The following is an 18,500-nucleotide window of genomic DNA, read 5'->3' on the forward strand; positions in this document are numbered from 1 at the left end:
AAAGTATATTCAGAGGAGATACGAATTCACCTTAGACATGTAACTTATTGGGGAGTTATAGCATGCTGACATGTCACTTTAAGAAGATATGCTTTAATTCTACATCATAGTGACAGTGTAAATTACTGTATGTATTAAGGGACCTGGGAGGACAATGCAATATTAAACCAATCCAGCAGAGGGCAGCAGGCGTTCAGACATTGAAACAGAAGGCGCTGTCACCCACACGTGGGCTGCACTTTGTAGTGACATGCGGTATGTAAACAATGGCAAATTAGTCACAAGTGACAGCATAATTGAGCGCAACACGTGCAGGTTTACTATAGAAAAATCCCAAGAACGCTCATCCATCTTCTTTATCTTATATTTGGGGTTAAAAGTGTACAAATAAAAACATGGGCAGCTTTCCATTTCAGTGTGGATACAAATAAACTGGTCAGAGTATAGACTGTTGCTTAGTTTCGCAAGATGCACTCCATGTCCCTTTTTCCGTTCTCAAAGTTCAAAGGTAAGAAGATTCAGGAGACTGGCACTCCCAAAGGGAAAAGGAATATCTATCTATCTATCTATCTCTATCTCTATCTCTCTCTCTCTATATATATATATATATATATATATATATATATATATATATATATATATATATATATATATATATATATATATATACACACACAAAGTCGGCAAGTTGGATGAAAAATTATTAAAACCATAATGCATTTTGGTGAGCTGAGACACCTGAAGAAGCTTCGACCGTGTCGAAACGTGTTGTGATTTTTAACAAGGTTTTAATAATTTTTCATCCATCTTGGAGACTTTTTCCCCCTCTTTGGGAGATCGTATCATTAGGATCTTTTTGCCCTAATTACGCTCTGTAGGAACTCGGACTAGCCCACAGCAACCGCATTGGCTGCACGCATTGGTTTTTCATACAAGGCGTACCAGGAGTTGTGCCGTACCTGCACAACCTCAGCAGGCAAGCGGCTGTTCCTTTAATGTTCACTAGTATAGCATTATCAAGTAGGACACACACTTCCAAATTCTGAATCATATCAAAAACTTCCTAGATCACACAAGTGGATCTTGGAGCAATGAGACATTGCCAGAGGTGGCCCCCGGCGTGCATTTAAAGGCGTAAAGTGATATAAGAGTTTGGCTATAACGTGACAACGACATAGGAGACCTCAGTTCCACAATTAAAGGGTACAAAATGTCTACTAACAGCTTGCAGCGAGGATTAGAGAATGTCACGAGGATTAGAGAACGTCGCGAGGATTAGAGAACGTCGCGAGGATTAGAGAAAGTCGCGAGGATTAGAGAACGTCGCGAGGATTAGAGAACGTCGCGAGGATTAGAGAACTTCACGGGGATTAGAGAACTTCACGGGGATTAGAGAACTTCACGGGGATTAGAGAACTTCACGGGGATTAGAGAACTTCACGGGGATTAGAGAACTTCACGGGGATTAGGGAACTTCACGAGGATTAGGGAACTTCACGAGGATTAGGGAACTTCACGAGGATTAGGGAACTTCACGAGGATTAGGGAACTTCACGAGGATTAGAGAACTTCACGAGGATTAGAGAAATTTGACCAGGTTTGGTCACACAGAGATAATCAAGTGCGACATTTGGCTACCTACAGGGGGCAAACAATCATCAAAATAAGCCTATCTATAGTTTGCAGAGATAACTCTGAGTTTATGGATTTTCTTAGACATGGTACCCCCCCACCCCAAATAAAAAAAAAAAAGCAAACTGCGTTGTAGAAATCAATGTTGCAACCGCTAGCAGGCAAATCATGTTTCTTACTTTTATGGCTTTTCGCAATTATCCACCATAGGGGGCCATTGAGTAAAAAAAAGAAACTTTTTATCTAATATCCTCCAAATGCACAAAATAACCAGTCTAATGGCAAATCCCGCTCTGCTACCTCCTCTCTATCAATCCAACATGTTGTTGGACGCTCACATTGGACTCATGTATTTTTTCTAACTTCAAAGACATTCATATGCAAACCAACCCGTACGCCAGCGCCGTCAGATGCTTTGAATTTTGAGCGATTGACTCATTACTGATTCATCCTCGAGAACAGAGTCCAGCCATGAATACACGCTAGCTAAAGAGCAGCAATTCTGAGTAATGTCCCGGAGTGATGCGAGGAGGCCGCCTTGTGCGCCTCTTATTTTATGTAACAATGATAGGTGAGCGATGGATCATGAGGGCAGTAGTCGAGCAGCACTACAAGACTGTAGGCGTCACGGCACAGGATTGCTGCGTGTACATGCGTCCTACTACTGCCGGCGGAAAATAGGGGATCAATTATATAAATTGCTGACAAATCACTACGTGACGGAAAACATGTGAACTTGGGAGGGCAGAGCAAACATTACTGAGCAGGGCAACCGTGGCTATAAAGGGGCAATCTGGGCCACATATACACTAATCAGACAGAACATTAAAACCAATGACCGGTGATGTTCTTCATTATATTTATCTACGATTAAGAATCGAAACGCGTCGGTGAATTAGGTCTATACTGGATTTTTAAAGATGTTAAATCGCTTTTTTTTGCATTTCTAACCAATTGGTGTTGGATCTGGATGTTTCCATTTGGACATTATTATCTTGTGACAATGGCACCTAACAAGGGGCGAGATAAATCTGGTAGCAAGTGAACAGTCAGTTCGTGACGTTCGTGTGTTGGAAGCAGGAAAAATGGGCAAGCGTAAGCAAGGATCTGAGCAAAAGGGTTATACTGTGATGGCTGGAGACTGGGACAGGTCTTGTGGTGGGTTCCCTGATACAGGACCTACCAAAATTGGGCCAAATAAAGGCCACAGGGTCAGCAATGCCCAAGGTTCATGGATCAGAGCGGAGAAGGAAGACCGTAGCACAAATTGATGGAAAAGGTACTACTATGATAGAAAGGTGTGTGAACATACGGTACAAAGCAACTTACCGTGTCACATCAGAAGGTCAATTTCCATCCTGACCCCACAGTCCGCCAATGATGACCATCATAACAGGTCAATGTAAGAAGTTGGCTCAGTCTGATTATTCATGTGCTATTTTATCGCGTGTGGACAGCCGGGTACATGTACATCGCTTACCAGGGAAAAAGATGGTGCCAGGATGGACGTGAAGAAGGCAAGCTGGAGGAGCAGTGTGATGCTCTGGCCATGGTTGGTCGTAGCATTTATGTGGATGTTGTCATGTCACATTCCACCTACCTAAACATTGCACAGACCAAATGCCACCCTCTATGGCAGCAGTCATCTCTAACGTTGACCCTTTTAGCAGAACAATGTCCCTGCCAGCGTTGCAAAAATAAATAGTCCAGGAACGTGTTGAAGAACATGACAAGGAATTTAAGATGAAGACTTGTCTCCAATTTACACAGATCTCGATCCAATCAAGCATCTGTGAGATGTGCTGGAAAACAAGTTTGGTCCATGAGCGCCGCGCTTCGCTACTTGCAAGACATAAAACACCACATGCACATTATTCACAATGACAGACCCAGGCCTTATCTTTGTGTTGAAGCATCTAATGAGTGTGTGCACAGGTTACTGCGAAGGGAGGCGGAGGAGGTGAGCTGTGACAACGCCTATTGGTACTGGTGGATCCTGTTTATCAACGGTGTATAGAGGGGTTACATGTCGTTGACAGGCTATGTGCCGATGGAGGGGTTTTTTAGGCATTCAAAGAAAAGTTTTCCCATGGAAACCGCTTCAGGAAACGTTCCTTCTCTAGGGAGTTTTTCTTCCATTTTTGAAGCAATTTTCTTTCCTAGCAGCCGTCTGATTGGACAGTGCCTAGTTTAGAGTGGATCCATAAAGAGCCGAATCAATGTAGTGACATGCACTTTTTCTGCTCCCCCCCAGGTATATTTCAAAACCTGGGGGGGGGGGGGGGGGGGGGCAGAAAAAAACAAAACAAAACAAAAAAAAACAGAACAAATAAACAGCAAGTGGTTTAGCAATAGAAATGGATAGGAAGTGTATCTGCTCCAGAGACTCCTTAAAAAAAAAAAAACAGTGTGTGCAGATAACTATAACTTTAGTGATAAGGAAACAGCTGAAAACTCTTCCTGAAAGGCCAAGAATTAAAACAGCCTAAACAATCTAAAACAGCCCCTGGGGCCAGCGTGATTTTGATCTATAGATATATGAAATAAAAAATCCTTAAATAAAAAAAAAAAAATCTAAAATAAAAGGAACACAAAACGGATTAAACAAAAAAGGTAATTTTCTGATTATCGCTTCCCTATAAAAGGATCTACTAATATTTAGGTCACAGTGACAGAACTATCAGAGGTCTTTTAGGGTCCTACCTCGATGGGGCAGAGCTTATTTAGCAGCATAATTGGGACCGACCAAATAAAGATGGTTTTAAAGGTTATGGCAAATGTCCACTATTCTCCCATCCAAAAGTCGGAAACAATCATAATGATCCAAACTTAGACGTGCGACATCAATATTATGGATCCATCTGGTGATCCAAATCTTGTGATTACTAGACTAACCTAACTATGTCAGCGCACATGTCCTGGACAGACCCACAGGTGTAATCCTCCACTGAAACAATATAAGACAGTTCCGTGAAAACCCTCAGGCAAACCAAGCCATGCCGAATGCTACAAATCCATGCAATCTACAATGCACTGACGTGTGATTATCTGCCCTCATTTCTACTGTTAGGGAATCTGTACGCTAGTCAACAAGGTAGGACGGCATTTTAGGTGAGAAGTAGACGACTCTGCTGCCATCAGTCCTCCTCCTCCACCGCTCCAGCACTTTTGCATTAATCATGCCTTCAGAGACAGGATGAGGGAAGACCCCTTTCCCGTTAATAGCTCTAAGGAAGAGTGCAGTGGATGCTTATTTCATATCCAAATGTTTCCTGTGTGGCAGCTCTTCCCCAGGCATGCCCCCACCACTCCCGGCCTGCTGTCTATCGCTAAACCCTTTACATTAAGTCATCAGGAAATTAGATGGGATTTGCTGTCTGACCTTCCGCTGCCTCCCACCTCTAAACCTCGGGATCTGCCGCTTTTGACGCAGCGAGATGAGGATTGGAGCTCTTTACAATCACCGAGAGCTGGGGACTTGGCCGTCAGCTCGTGCTATTCTGAGGATGGAGAGATTATATCGAGATGCCGGCTAAATCCATTTTTTTCTCTCATTCTATTACATTGCAGTAGGAAGTCCAGCTCTATTTGGTACATATATATTACATATATAGGGCACGTACATTCTCTATTTATAATAATGCAGTCATCATGAGGCTTTCCATGGCAGATGAGAGGCACGTAACTATAGGCAGTGTAGTGGATGTAGGCCCTGAAGCCTAAAGGCCCGTGAACACCTTTGATAACTGTAGGCTCAACACTATTTAGGCCCAAAGTTATTTCTCCCCATACACGAGCGATCATGTCTTTTTTTCCTCGATTCCTCAGGCATTGTCTAATCTGAGATCAGGAGCTTAAATCCCAAACCTTCCATCCTTATCTCCCATAACTTCATCTGATGGTTTTTGACAAAATCGGCACATATGTAGAGGACCAAAAAAGTCACTCAGGCCAAATAAGACCAATATTAAAAATTATAGCTCATAGGTGAAGGTCTTCTTCATCCATGGAGCGTCAAGTTACCCCTTTACGGTTGTGCATGAGCAATCAATATGGCAGCCACTCCTAAAACAGGACTGCAATGATCACTGATCTTCTGCAGGGCTTTTTTTCATATGCAATACCCCTTTTAAGATGCTGTAGACCAGCAAGGACCCAGGTGAGTAGATCCCTACTAATCGCTCATAAGACTGTACAGAAGAGTGCAGCTTCTTCATGAGTGCGCACAGATTGATCTGTGTGTATGGAAGTGCAGTCTGTGTGTAAACAGGCTATTAAACAACTTGTGATAGACTTCTATGTAACAGATTGTGCATCGGTCTGGTCCATTTTATGGATGGATGTCAATAGCAGGTAGATCCTGCACATGCCCGCTATGGAGCCAGTAGCATCCGCCAAGTGCGGACATTACTGTTAATAGAGGACGATGCTCTAATGAGTGATTTTTAAACAAGAACGTCCAACAAAAATGTTATCTCCTAATCCTTTCTAAATAGGTATATGATGTAGTGTAAGTGCGTTATACTTAGAAAATCGAAGTCTCCCCCGGTCTCTAGCACCCCTCCGGTTCACTTCTGGTTCATGCAACATCAAAATCAGACTAGCTAGATCACACAAGAGGGTTCATATGTCAACCATAAATCACTTTCGCAATGCAAGTCTATGGAGCTTTGTTCTGAGGTTTTATAAGCTTATATTGGGGTAAATCGGAAAAAGATGAGGAGCATAAACCAGGAAAGATGGCGATCGCTAAGCATTTTAATGCACCTATAATACACTATATACATAATTTATTAGTATTAGTGAATATAAATTTCAGTGGGAATGCTTCTTTAAGCAACCATAAAGATAATTTCACCTGATGAATGAGTGTTTTCTCATTTATCGGATGATTGGCAGCCTGTTTACACTGAACGATTATCGGGAAACTAGTTCCTAGGAATGCTCATTACCAATAACTGACAAGTGTAAATGCAACCCAAGACTTTCTGTGTTTGGATCAGTACAGTTAACTTCTCATGGATGTTTCTTTCCATACTATTAATCATTACAGAAGTCGCAGACTGTTTTTAAACTAGGTCGTGTTTAAAGTACAATATCCCTTTAATTACGAAGAAAAGTGGCAAATAATAGGCTTTACAGAGTGTTACATGACTAATTAATGAGGACAGAGAAGGCTCAGCGATGTAACGTTCTCACTGTAAACATGGTGACAGTAACTTTGAAGTACAAATTCTGATCAAATGAAAGCCTTAAGGGCTCGTCCAGAATAGAAAAAAAATATCTCTCATAATGTTCCAAAGCAAAATGCAAGAACAATAGGAAAACTGTGCAAGTGGGAAAGATAGAGTATGAAAGGAAATCATCGCTGTCCCATGACATGTACTCTCCACACTCACAGCAACGGGGCAAACAAAGCATGGGAAGAGAAGATATTCTACATACTCAAACGGAGTACATTATTGAATCTTTCCAATTCATATTAGGGCATAATTAATTCTTGAATTATAAGAATTTCTATCTACAGTTATGGGGAACCGCTATGGGGACGAAATTTGCCCCTAGATATGCAGCCTATTTGGGGTCGCTGGGAGGCGAAGGGGAACATTGTAGGAGAACCTGGTTTTATGGCATCTTTTTATCGATAACATTTTTTTGCGTGGAGAAGTTCAAAGGTTTCCCTACTGAACTTTTTCCAAGAAATTAATGTTAATGAATTTTCTTTAAAGTTCACTCAGATGAATAGTAAAATACATATTTCCTGGATCTCACAATTTTTGTGACAGGTAACAGATTAGCCACTCAAAGTCTTTGTAAAGAAGTAGATGTTAATAGTTTTATATCTATGTCCAATTGTCATCTCCCATCCTGGTTGATCAATATCCCAAAATAACAATTTATGAGACTGCGCAATAATTGTATTAAATATACAAGACTAAATTACAAAATCTAATTTCTTAAAGAGGAACAATTTACAAGTAACGGGTATGATCCCGATTAACTGGAACTAGCAATTATGTAGGACAAATGGATAAAGTAGGTAACCGTTTCTTATTCCCCTCTAACCATTACGGATCAAATGCCAATAATCACTCAGTAAAATACTAAAACTAGGCGTTTTTAAGGTGGTGGTGAGCAGAATACTGGTCAACAACATAATAGGATGGTTGGACAATATCTTCTTGATGCTCCCAGAGTCAATTTTAGAAAAGTTAATATTTAAAAAAAATATTATGATCGCTCCTACCATTAAGGGTAAAAACAATATTAGTAAAATAAGCAATTAAAACAACAAGAATAAAACTCAATAATAATAAATTTCTGCACCGATTCAAGAGCTTTTATCAGTGTGGAAAATGCTCCGGCTGTAGAAGCAGCAAACCAAAGAAAAAACATGAAGGAAGTTACAAATTCCAAGGAATCATGGAATTGTTTGTATAGATAAATCAATTTATTTTTTAAATTTAAACAAATTAGTTCTCGATAACCTAAACCAAGAGTTCGAACTTTTTGATTTGTAAGTTATTGACGATATATCGGAAAGATCCTTTAAAGCAGGAATGTCAAACTGAAATACACATACACAGTTGGATAAAGTCGCCGGCCAACCTTGATATTTATAAACAAAAATGTCTACAATTGAGGTAGTTTTTCTTTATCATCAAATATGGAAACAAACTGAAAGGGTTTGTCCCACAAATAAGGTACATTTCAATTAATAAATCTTTAGAGACAGACCACATAACCGGAGCACTGGGTATTTCCTCAAGAGCAGGGGCATACATAGAAGTCATGGGGTCCCATAGTAGAAGTTCTAATTGGGTCCCGTCCCTCATTCAAAAAATACCCTTAATATCGATTGGGATCACAAAAGATCATCTCTCACAACTTTTCAGCCTTTACAAAGTAATTTTCCTCCTATTGAAGCCCCTAGACTCCCCTTTCATTGCCCCTATAAAACTATGATGCCAACAAAAGTGCCCCCCAAACACAGTATTATACCCCCCACAGTACACTTCACACGCACGGTATACTGTACCCCCACACCCCCGGCAAAGTATGGTGATGCCCCAACTGTGATCTTCATACAGCCCTCTACACAGTGTAATGGGCCCCACATGGTCCTGCAGACAGAATAATGGCACCACATAGTCCTTCGTATGGTGTTGCAGGCCAAATATAATCACCATGCAGGCCAGAGCTTGACATGTATGCTTTAAAGGGACCCCAAATAGGGGAAGTTCTTTTCTGTTTTGCGTTAAGTCACGCCATTGCAGAGATATTCATATTTTTGCTTTTGGAGAGCAGTATGTGAAATCTCTCCTTACGGTCCAATTTTTTTTCCCATAGGGTGAGAGGATAAAGTCCCTGGCAGCAGCATATTTCCCCTGAAAACAAAAAAGAAGGCCTGTTGAAATTCCAACTTCATGATCCTTTTCTTCTAGACATCAACTGTCAGAGAAGATTTGTGAGGCTCGCATACAGATTAACTGATTGGCTGGTCCCAACAAAATGCGTGTGTTCGGCCAAATTTCATCTAATCTGAATGGGGGACCTTTACAGTTGACCCACAATAGAAAGAGTTATTCCTCATGACCATCACTATAGACATGCATGCAAAAGTTATCAGATTAATTTTGCAGTGTCTTCTCTTCCCTTACGTTCCTTGAGAATAAAACTATCAGGCAGGGCCGTGGAGTCGGTAAGCCACAGTTGCGACTCCGACTCCTGGATTTTATCAGGTTCCGACTCCGACTCCTTCATAAATGGCAAATTCGTAACAATAAATTTACTGTTGTAAAATATTAACACGGTGCTTATTCAGTTTCTCACCATTATAGAAGTAATCAGACCACTTAGAGCAAAAACTATATTTATTAGAATACAATTAGAATATAGCAAATAACTTTTATAAACTTTTCTAAACTCTTGTAAGTAAATATGCAATAAAAACTGTTATGCAGTTAATAAGAAGAAATCTATAAATTTGTCCTCAGAAAAAGTATTGCCTCTGTCAGATCCTCCTTCATGGATGCCCTCAAATCTGATCTAATTATTTTGAGAGCAGAGAACAACCTCTCTACACTAACTTGGGTTGGTGGCAAAGCAGTAACCACTCGGGCAACATCTCTGACAATGTCAGGATACAGAGGAATCGTTTGTTGCACTGTTATTTTTGATGAACGGTCAAAGCACATGAAAAATTCTGCTGAAATGTACTGGCTGTGTTTTTTGATGGGGATGACTCTTCTTCTATGCGGGAACGCTTTGCACGGTCCTTGTGATCCAAATATTTTTCGAAATTAAATTCTTCATCAGTTGATGAGGGTGAAGATGTGGCAGGACGAATAAATTCTTCTTGTTCCTCCTGACTGTTCAGCAACCCTTTCATCCTTACTGCTATTGCAAACAGAGCTTCTTTTCCTTTAGTTAGCTGTTGATCATCTAGAAGAATCCGATGCATTGGGTCTACATAAACAGCTGCCAAAAGAATGTTATTTTGTAATAGTAGCTCCTCTCTCCGTTTCATTGATGTAGCAATGCCACTTGCAATTAACCCTCCTCTTTGGGACAGGCGAAACATCAGGTTCTTCCACTTCTTTAAGAAAATACCTGGAGTTAAGTCCTCTGCTTGTAATTTTTTAGTCACTGTAAATGGGTGCTCTAGCAATTTTTCCAGCTCAGTCACCTGATTCCACTGACTTTCATTTAGCATCAGTTGAGGGTTAGCCATGTCTACAAGAAAGGTTTTCAGTTCAACCAAGCGCTGAATCATTAAGTACCGTATATACTCGAGTATAAGCCGAGATTTTCAGCCCAAATTTTTGGGCTGAAAGTGCCCCCTCGGCTTATACCCGAGTCATGATCGGTGGTGGGGTCGGCGGGTGAGCACTGTCATATACTCACCTGCTTCCGGGGCTCCTGTCGCCCCCCCTGCACGTCCCACGGTCTCCGGGTGCCGCAGCTCTTCCCCTGAGCGGTCACGTGGGACCGCTCATTAGAGAAATGAATAGGCGGCTCCACCTCCCATAGGGGCGGAGCCGCCTATTCATTTCTCTAATGACGGTGCCGGTGACCGCTGATAGAGAAAGAGGCTGAGGCACCGAAGACAGGCAGGGGGAAGGAGCGGGACGCCGGGAGCAGGTAAGTATTACATAGTCACCTGTCCTCGTTCCACACGCCGGGCGTCGCGCCATCTTCCCGGCGTCTCTCCGCACTGACTGTTCAGGCAGAGGGCGCGATGACGCATATAGTGTGCGCGCCGCCCTCTGCCTGATCAGTCAGTGCGGAGAGACGCCGGGAAGATGGCGCCGAGGAGCTGCAAGCAAGACAGGTGAGTATGTGTTTTTTTTTTTATTGCAGCAGCACAGATTTATGTGGAGCATCTATGGGACAATGGTGCAGAGCACTATATGGCAGAGCTATGGGGCAACGGTGCAGAGCACTATATGGCAGAGCTATGGGGCAACGGTGCAGAGCACTATATGGCACAGCTATGGGGCAACGGTGCAGAGCACTATATGGCACAGCTATGGGGCAACGGTGCAGAGCACTATATGGCACAGCTATGGGGCAACGGTGCAGAGCACTATATGGCAGAGCTATGGGGCAACGGTGCAGAGCACTATATGGCACAGCTATGGGGCAACGGTGCAGAGCACTATATGGCACAGCTATGGGGCAACGGTGCAGAGCACTATATGGCACAGCTATGGGGCAACGGTGCAGAGCACTATATGGCACAGCTATGGGGCAACGGTGCAGAGCACTATATGGCACAGCTATTGGGCAACGGTGCAGAGCACTATATGGCACAGCTATGGGGCAACGGTGCAGAGCACTATATGGCAGAGCTATGAGACAACTGTGCAGAGCACTATATGGCAGAGCTATGGGGCAACGGTGCAGAGCACTATATGGCACAGCTATGGGGCAATGGTGCAGAGCACTATATGGCACAGCTATGGGGCAACGGTGCAGAGCACTATATGGCAGAGCTATGAGACAACTGTGCAGAGCACTATATGGCAGAGCTATGGGGCAACGGTGCAGAGCACTATATGGCACAGCTATGGGGCAATGGTGCAGAGCACTATATGGCACAGCTATGGGGCAACGGTGCAGAGCATTATATATATGGCACAGCTATCTATGGGGCAACGGTGCAGAGCATTGTATATATGGCACAGCTATGGGGCAACGGTGCAGAGCATTATATATATGGCACAGCTATCTATGGGGCAACGGTGCAGAGCATTGTATATATGGCACAGCTTTATGTGGAGCATCTATGGGGCCATAATGAACGGTGCAGAGCATTATATATGGCACAGCTTTATGTGGAGCATCTATGGGGCCATAATGAATGGTATGGAGTATCTATTTCTAATTTTGAAATTCACCGGTAGCTGCTGCATTTTCCACCCTAGGCTTATACTCGAGTCAATAAGTTTTCCCAGTTTTTTGTGGCAAAATTAGGGGGGTCGGCTTATACTCGGGTCGCTTATACTCGAGTATATACGGTAAGTACTGCCCCATCGTGTGGCTTGATCAATAATTGCCCCTTTTCCAGCACGTCTCTTCAAAATTGAGTCAACTTTAGGGGTTCTGGCAACAGTAGCCAATTTTCTCACCTTGCCAATCAGTGCAGCAGCATGTCCTTCTTGCAGACTGTCTCTTATAGCCAGCTGTAGCGTATGCACAACACAGCGCATGTGATGAATGAAAGAATGTATTGACACAGTTTCAACAAGATCATCTAAACTATCATGTTGCTGTTCATCTGAAGCAACTTCAGTTTGCTCCTCAGTTACAATACTGTGTTCCTCTATTTCAAACATTTCTGTGTCTGTGGACCCAGAATGTTCTTCTAGCTGCTGGTCACCATCATTACTCTCATTCATTAGCTTAATAGTACTTATCATATTTGAAGCATTGTCAGTTATGACAGAAATAACTTGCTCTTTTTTAAGTTCATAGTCTTGCAGAACCTTTTCCACCAAGACCTGGAGAAACTCACTGGTGTGATGAGCTTTGGTGTCTTTTACTGCCAATGTCTTGGTAACTATTTCATTTTTGTCACAAACGAATCGGACATTGATGGCAAAATAGTTCACTCTGTGACGTGTGCAGGCATCCATTTTAAGAAACAGAAAGCATCCCTTGAGAGTTTTTTTTAAGTTCTTCCTTTTGTTTAAAAGCTTCTTCGATTACTAATTTTCTAACTCTCTCTCTCTCTAGAGAAACACCAAGCTTGCGGGCCATTTCCCCATTCAGACACATAAAAGCTGGTCGTGAAAATAATGAAATAGGCACACTATCCTTTACAACAAGCTCTATGATCTGTTTTTTTTTAAATGTATCTACTGTCATTGTCACAGTAACTTTGTCACTGACAAAATATCTTGCAACTGATGGCTGCAAAGTTCTCTGCTCCTTTGTTTGGCTGGAAGAGCTGGGCACTGGTTCATTGGTTTGGATGCAGTCTTTCTCATACACTGCTTTCAGTACTTCTGGATGAAAGCGCTGTAAATGTCTCTTTAGATTAGAAGCTCTGGTAGGAGCATTTTTAGCTTTGCCTGAATATGCACTGATCTTGGCTTCACAGCATTTGTTTTTCGTCTGGCTCATTTGTCATACACTGACAGACATAATGTTTTCTATCTTGAGTGATGGTGAAATGTTCAAATACAGCTGATTTAATGTGACGCTTCTTTGACATTCTCAGGTTTTTAATTCTGCATTCACAATCCAAATGACAATTGTTTTTCCTAAAAACAATTGTACAAAATTATTGCCAGGTCGTACAACTGATATAGTGGTCAGTAATATTGTTATTCCTCATGTACTCACAGTTAACTGATGAAAAGTTTGTTGAAAGGATAATACTTCTTACAGTCTTCCTCTTCTGAGTAGCAGCTGTGAGATGCTTGGAAGACGCACACCTAGTAAACATCTAGTCTAGAGGAGGAGCTTTACTACTAAGAATTTGCAACACATTTTCACTTTCAGTTTCATACATTGTAAGTAGGGGGGTTGGGGCAGCATGAGGTTAACCAAGTATAAGATTAGATAAGGGCAGTGGAGAACAGTGACACACAAGAAGTAAGAAATGTCTATCTCCAGCAGAACTGCTTATCACTGTTGTTCATAGTTTGATAGAACATATATATTTGAGTAACATTTATAAAATTCATATGAAAGTTCAATTATGAAATATTAATACATTTTTTTTTTAAAGCTGGAGTCGGAGTCGGTAGAAATGTACCAACTCCGACTTCGACTCCAACCAAAACTAACTCCGACTCCACGACTCGGACTTCACAGCCCTGCTATCAGGAGTTGAATTTTCACACTTCTGAGCCTGATCCCATTGGTCTGGTGGGAGCCAGGAGGCCACCATCCATATAAGACAGTCAGTCCTGCAGAAACCATCAGGTATGGCCAATTTTCATCCAATATGAATGAGGACTTAAAATCCTATAAATGTTCCAATAATTTTGGCCCAATACAAAATATTGGAGCATATATATGTGATGGTCCAGTGGGTTAAAACATCGAACCCTTCCTGTAAAAAAAGGTGACAATCCGACCTCAAGCGTTACCATGAATGATCAGCGTTCACGGATCAAGCCTGCAGAAAATGGCGCAAACTTTCAAAATACAAGACGCAAACGCTACAGACCTAAGTTTTGTACCTAGCTGTAGTCCTAGGGGCACAAGACATCATCAAATATTCCAAATCTTAAAAACAGGGAGTGTGATGAATCCAGTGAGAAGAAACAGCTACATGCACTATATAAAGCCGGGCGTCACACCCGTTCATTACACCGCATGTTCACGCCCCGGTCAGCCATTCCCCGGAGTCACAACCCTAACATTAAAATAATGATCACCCGGAGTCTCTTTGGACATATCCGTCAGTAACTTTGGCCCCATAAAATATGAGTTGTCTGATTTAGGGTGAAAAATTGGAAAGCAGTGACATGATCCTCTCTCATTTCCTGGTCTGTGAGCGGTGTAACATCTGGCGCCGCCGTCACCAACATTATGCAACACCCAGCCGGGCGAGCAGATGTGAGCAGCAATCCCTGGAATAATCTAGTCTCAAAAGGCAAATGAGATGAGTGTTTCAAATAAGCGCAGCACATCATTTTGCTTGCCCGTTTAACCCCGGCTGCTGACGACAAGAGCTGCGAAATACTGAAAGAGGATATCGGTGTTCTTCAGCTGCAGGTGAACTACAACCCCCAGGAGACACACAGACAGCAATTCCACAGCCTCCTGGCAGGTAGGAGAGAAATTCTGAAACTGCTGTTTAGCTAAAACAGAGAAGTCAGAGGTTTTCCAACACCTGCATCGTGTTCTTATTTGGTAGGAGGACAGATCCCAATAGGGAAGAGAAGGAAAGATTTTTCTTTCTACCTTTTCAGATAAAAACACCAAATCTGAAGTCAACGAGAAAATGCTTAGGACTAGTGATGAGCGAACATGCTGGGATAAGATGTTACCGGAGCAAGCTAACCGAGTGTCTTCAGCGTGGTCGAATAATATGGTCGAGCCCCCGCGGCTGCATGTCTCGCGGCCGATTGTTAGGCAATCCTTGCAAGTGTTGGGCTGTCGAACAGCCGAAAAATATGTTAGAGTCCCTCGAGCATGCCGAAGACACTCGGTTACGACCTGAGCACGCTCTGATAACACCTTATCCCAGCACAATAGCTCATCACTACTTAGGACCAAACATAATCCTCTAATCCACCACCAACATCTGGATTATGGAGCATTAAGATTTATTAGATGCACACAACAGCACACTGAATGCATAGATCAGATAAATGATGAGGCCGAAGAGCTCCTACATCGTTTAGACAGGTCCAGCGCTACGACCATGGTTGTGCCTGGTACCGCAACCCAAAAATAGGCCCAAACTGCAGGATCGGGTATGGTCTAACTATATGCATGATACTATGTCTGAGTAAGGAATGAAAGGGTCACAATGCTCCAGAGACTTCATCATTCAGCCGATAGAGACATAATTTTGGGTCCTCCCTATCGATAATACATCCAAAATACAGAACATTCATGCAAAGTAATCGCAAGGAATAAATGTCTTACCATATGGTAGTTGACCATTTCCTGTAGACTATCTCCAAATTTGTCTAGACACTCCTGACAAAAAAAGAAAGAAAACTTTTAAATGGGTTCCACAGATACATGGTCATAAGGACATCTGATCGCTCACAGGTTGGTCACCACTGCGGCCATTGATTCGCACCTCCTTTGTATAGTAATTTAGTCAATAGCTCACTGAAAACAAAAAACAATTTTACAATTTTTGACAAGACTGAGTTTCATAGAACATTTTTAAGCCCCTAACATGACAGTAAGGTTAATAATACTATAAAACTTTAGTTTTACTCAAATTAGTTCTTGCAAAAATGAATACACCGCACATCAAAAAAATCTACTGCATCTAGTATTTTGTATGACTTCCATCGTCGTAAAGACAGCACCAAGTCTTCTAGCCCTGGAAGTTGGCGACATACTGCAATTTCTATCTTTTTCCATTGCTCAAGAAAGACCTCTTTAGAGTCTGGATGATGGATGGAAAGTGATGACAAATTGTCTATTCAGAATTCCTCATAGGTGTTCGGATGGGGTCAGATTGGGAGACACTTGGCCACTGAATCGCTTTCACCCTGTTCTACTTCAGAAATGCAGCAAACGTGTGTTTTAGATCATTGTCATGATGGAAAGGTACAAGTCTACCAAGGGCACGGAGTGATGGAAGAATCTTCTCTTTCAGTATAGAGCAGTACACCTGTAATTTCATGATACAATCAATGAAATGTAGCCCTGACACCAGCAGCTCACACAGCCCCACATAAAGACACTGCCACCATGTTTCACTGTAGGCACTGTACATTGTTCAAAATGCATGGTGCCTACAGTGAATTGTTCTGTGAAACCTAGTCGTCATAATTTTAAAAATTGCTCGTGTTCAATGAGATATTGATTAAAATCTTACTTTTCAAAGAGGGTGTACTGATTTATACAGAGTACTATATATATATCTCTCACTGTTTTGCAACGCTGGGGTCCTGGGTTCAAATTCAAATTCTCATGCTCTCCCCATGTTTGCGTGGGTTTCCTCGGGGTTCTCCGATTTCCTCCCACACTCCAAAGACCTACTGATAGGGATTCTAGATTGTGAGCCCCAATGGGGACAGTGATGTAAAGCGCTGTGGAATATGATGGTACTATATAAAAACTGGGGGGGAAGAAAAAACTCCTTCCAGGTAATGACAGGACTCACCGAGATCATCTCATCTTTCTTGCACTGTTGGGACAAGTCTCGGATGCCACTTACAAAGTGCTTATTGGTTGTAAGGTAGACTTTACCAGCTTCTAGCATCCCACTGCATAGTTTCACCAACTACAAACAAAAAAAAAAATATAGAAAAAGATTGTGAGACCAAAGCAAAAAACAAACAGGAATTACTAGTATACCTTTTCTAACAATATCAAGTGTGCTTTTCTTTAGACCAGAGGTGTCAAACTGCATTCCTCGAGGGCCGCCAACAGGTCATGTTTTCAGGATTTCCTTAGCATTCCACAAGGTGCTGGAATCATTCTGTGCAGGTGATTAAATGATCACCTGTGCAATACAAGGAAATCCTGAAAACATGACCTGTTGGCGGCCCTCGAGGAATGCAGTTTGACACCTCAGCTTTAGACCACTTAATATTAAATTAATTACTAATCATGTGGGTTTCTTGTCAATGGCACTCTACGTCCGGTTTGTGCTCGGGACAATAAAATGATCTTCTGCTGGCACATCATATCAGCAGAGCCATGATTGAAGGGGGCTGGCTGACTGTCTCATTTCAATAGCCAAGCCAGCCTCCTTCTTTGTCTTAGAATAGCTGGCATAGTTATTGAAAATAGCCATTTAGCTAGCCCCATTTTAAGTCGTTTGTACCACTGAAGTGGCCCTTGCCATAACTTGTGCAAAAATCTTTACTAAGCATGTATTAAATAAAACTTTTGTGCACTTAGATGACAAAATATAATAAACAGTATGTGTATCTAGAACAGAATAGAAAAATAGATAAATCTACATTTGTAACTGCATGAAAATAGTGGGATTTGCTTTTTGGGCTGGAAAGCACCAATAATACATTTTGCAAGTCCTGGCTCCTAACGTGCCTCAGTGTAAATAATGAATATAGTCTTGTACACATAGACACGGCTCTATTTTTCTTTAGCGGTGTTTGTGTGTGAAACAATAAAATGTGGGTGTCTTGTGTGCAGACATGGGAACAGTTTCCTTGTCATCTGGCGTCCAGACGGGTAGTAGGTCAGCCCAGATCCATGATACGTGGATACATAGAGATGGGAATGCTCTCTCAGCACAATGTCTCACTTGCGCTGCTGCTCTTTGGAAAACATTTTAAAGGAATGTTTCCAGCTTGCTGCTTGCAGATGTTGAGTCCCGGCTGCCTGTCAATGTTAATGCTGCCTCTGCGTTGGGGGGGTCAGTCACTTGTGTGCCGAGAGGTGTAGGGCAAAGGCGAAAGGAACAGTCAGTGTGTGTGACAATGGTGACCCCCGAGGTGCTCCAGATTCCTCACCTTGTCAAGTTTGGCTTCAATTTCTACAACATCTGTTTCCACCTCATCTATCGTTGCCCTGTAGAGAAAAAAAAAATATGATGAGGCTGGTTAACGTGCTTGCTCGGAGAAGACCTTAAAAAGGACAACCTTCATTGTATGACCTGGTGAATTGTTTACACAGCCTAAAGAAAGGCATGGGGTTCACACTATTAGCTCGTTTTACATTATGCACCAAAATAATCAGACATTAGC

The 18,500-nt window shown here is 42.1% G+C and overlaps 1 protein-coding gene across 4 annotated transcripts in view; it reads right to left on the reverse strand.

Annotated features, from left to right (window-relative positions):
• ACAP3 (ArfGAP with coiled-coil, ankyrin repeat and PH domains 3) overlaps nt 1-18,500 on the reverse strand; it is a 137,287-nt gene that overhangs the window by 60,822 nt on the left and 57,965 nt on the right. For all 4 annotated transcript variants that reach the window (XM_077250124.1, XM_077250122.1, XM_077250123.1 and 1 more), the window contains exons 2-4: nt 18,267-18,324; nt 16,949-17,068; nt 15,748-15,801 (exon numbers count right to left, since the gene is read on the reverse strand). In XM_077250124.1, the coding sequence (XP_077106239.1) occupies nt 15,748-15,801; nt 16,949-17,068; nt 18,267-18,324 (232 nt within the window). The remainder of the gene's footprint in view (nt 1-15,747; nt 15,802-16,948; nt 17,069-18,266; nt 18,325-18,500) is intronic.

Source organism: Ranitomeya variabilis, chromosome 4 (genome assembly GCF_051348905.1).
Source record: "Ranitomeya variabilis isolate aRanVar5 chromosome 4, aRanVar5.hap1, whole genome shotgun sequence".
Classification (NCBI taxonomy): domain Eukaryota; kingdom Metazoa; phylum Chordata; class Amphibia; order Anura; family Dendrobatidae; genus Ranitomeya; species Ranitomeya variabilis.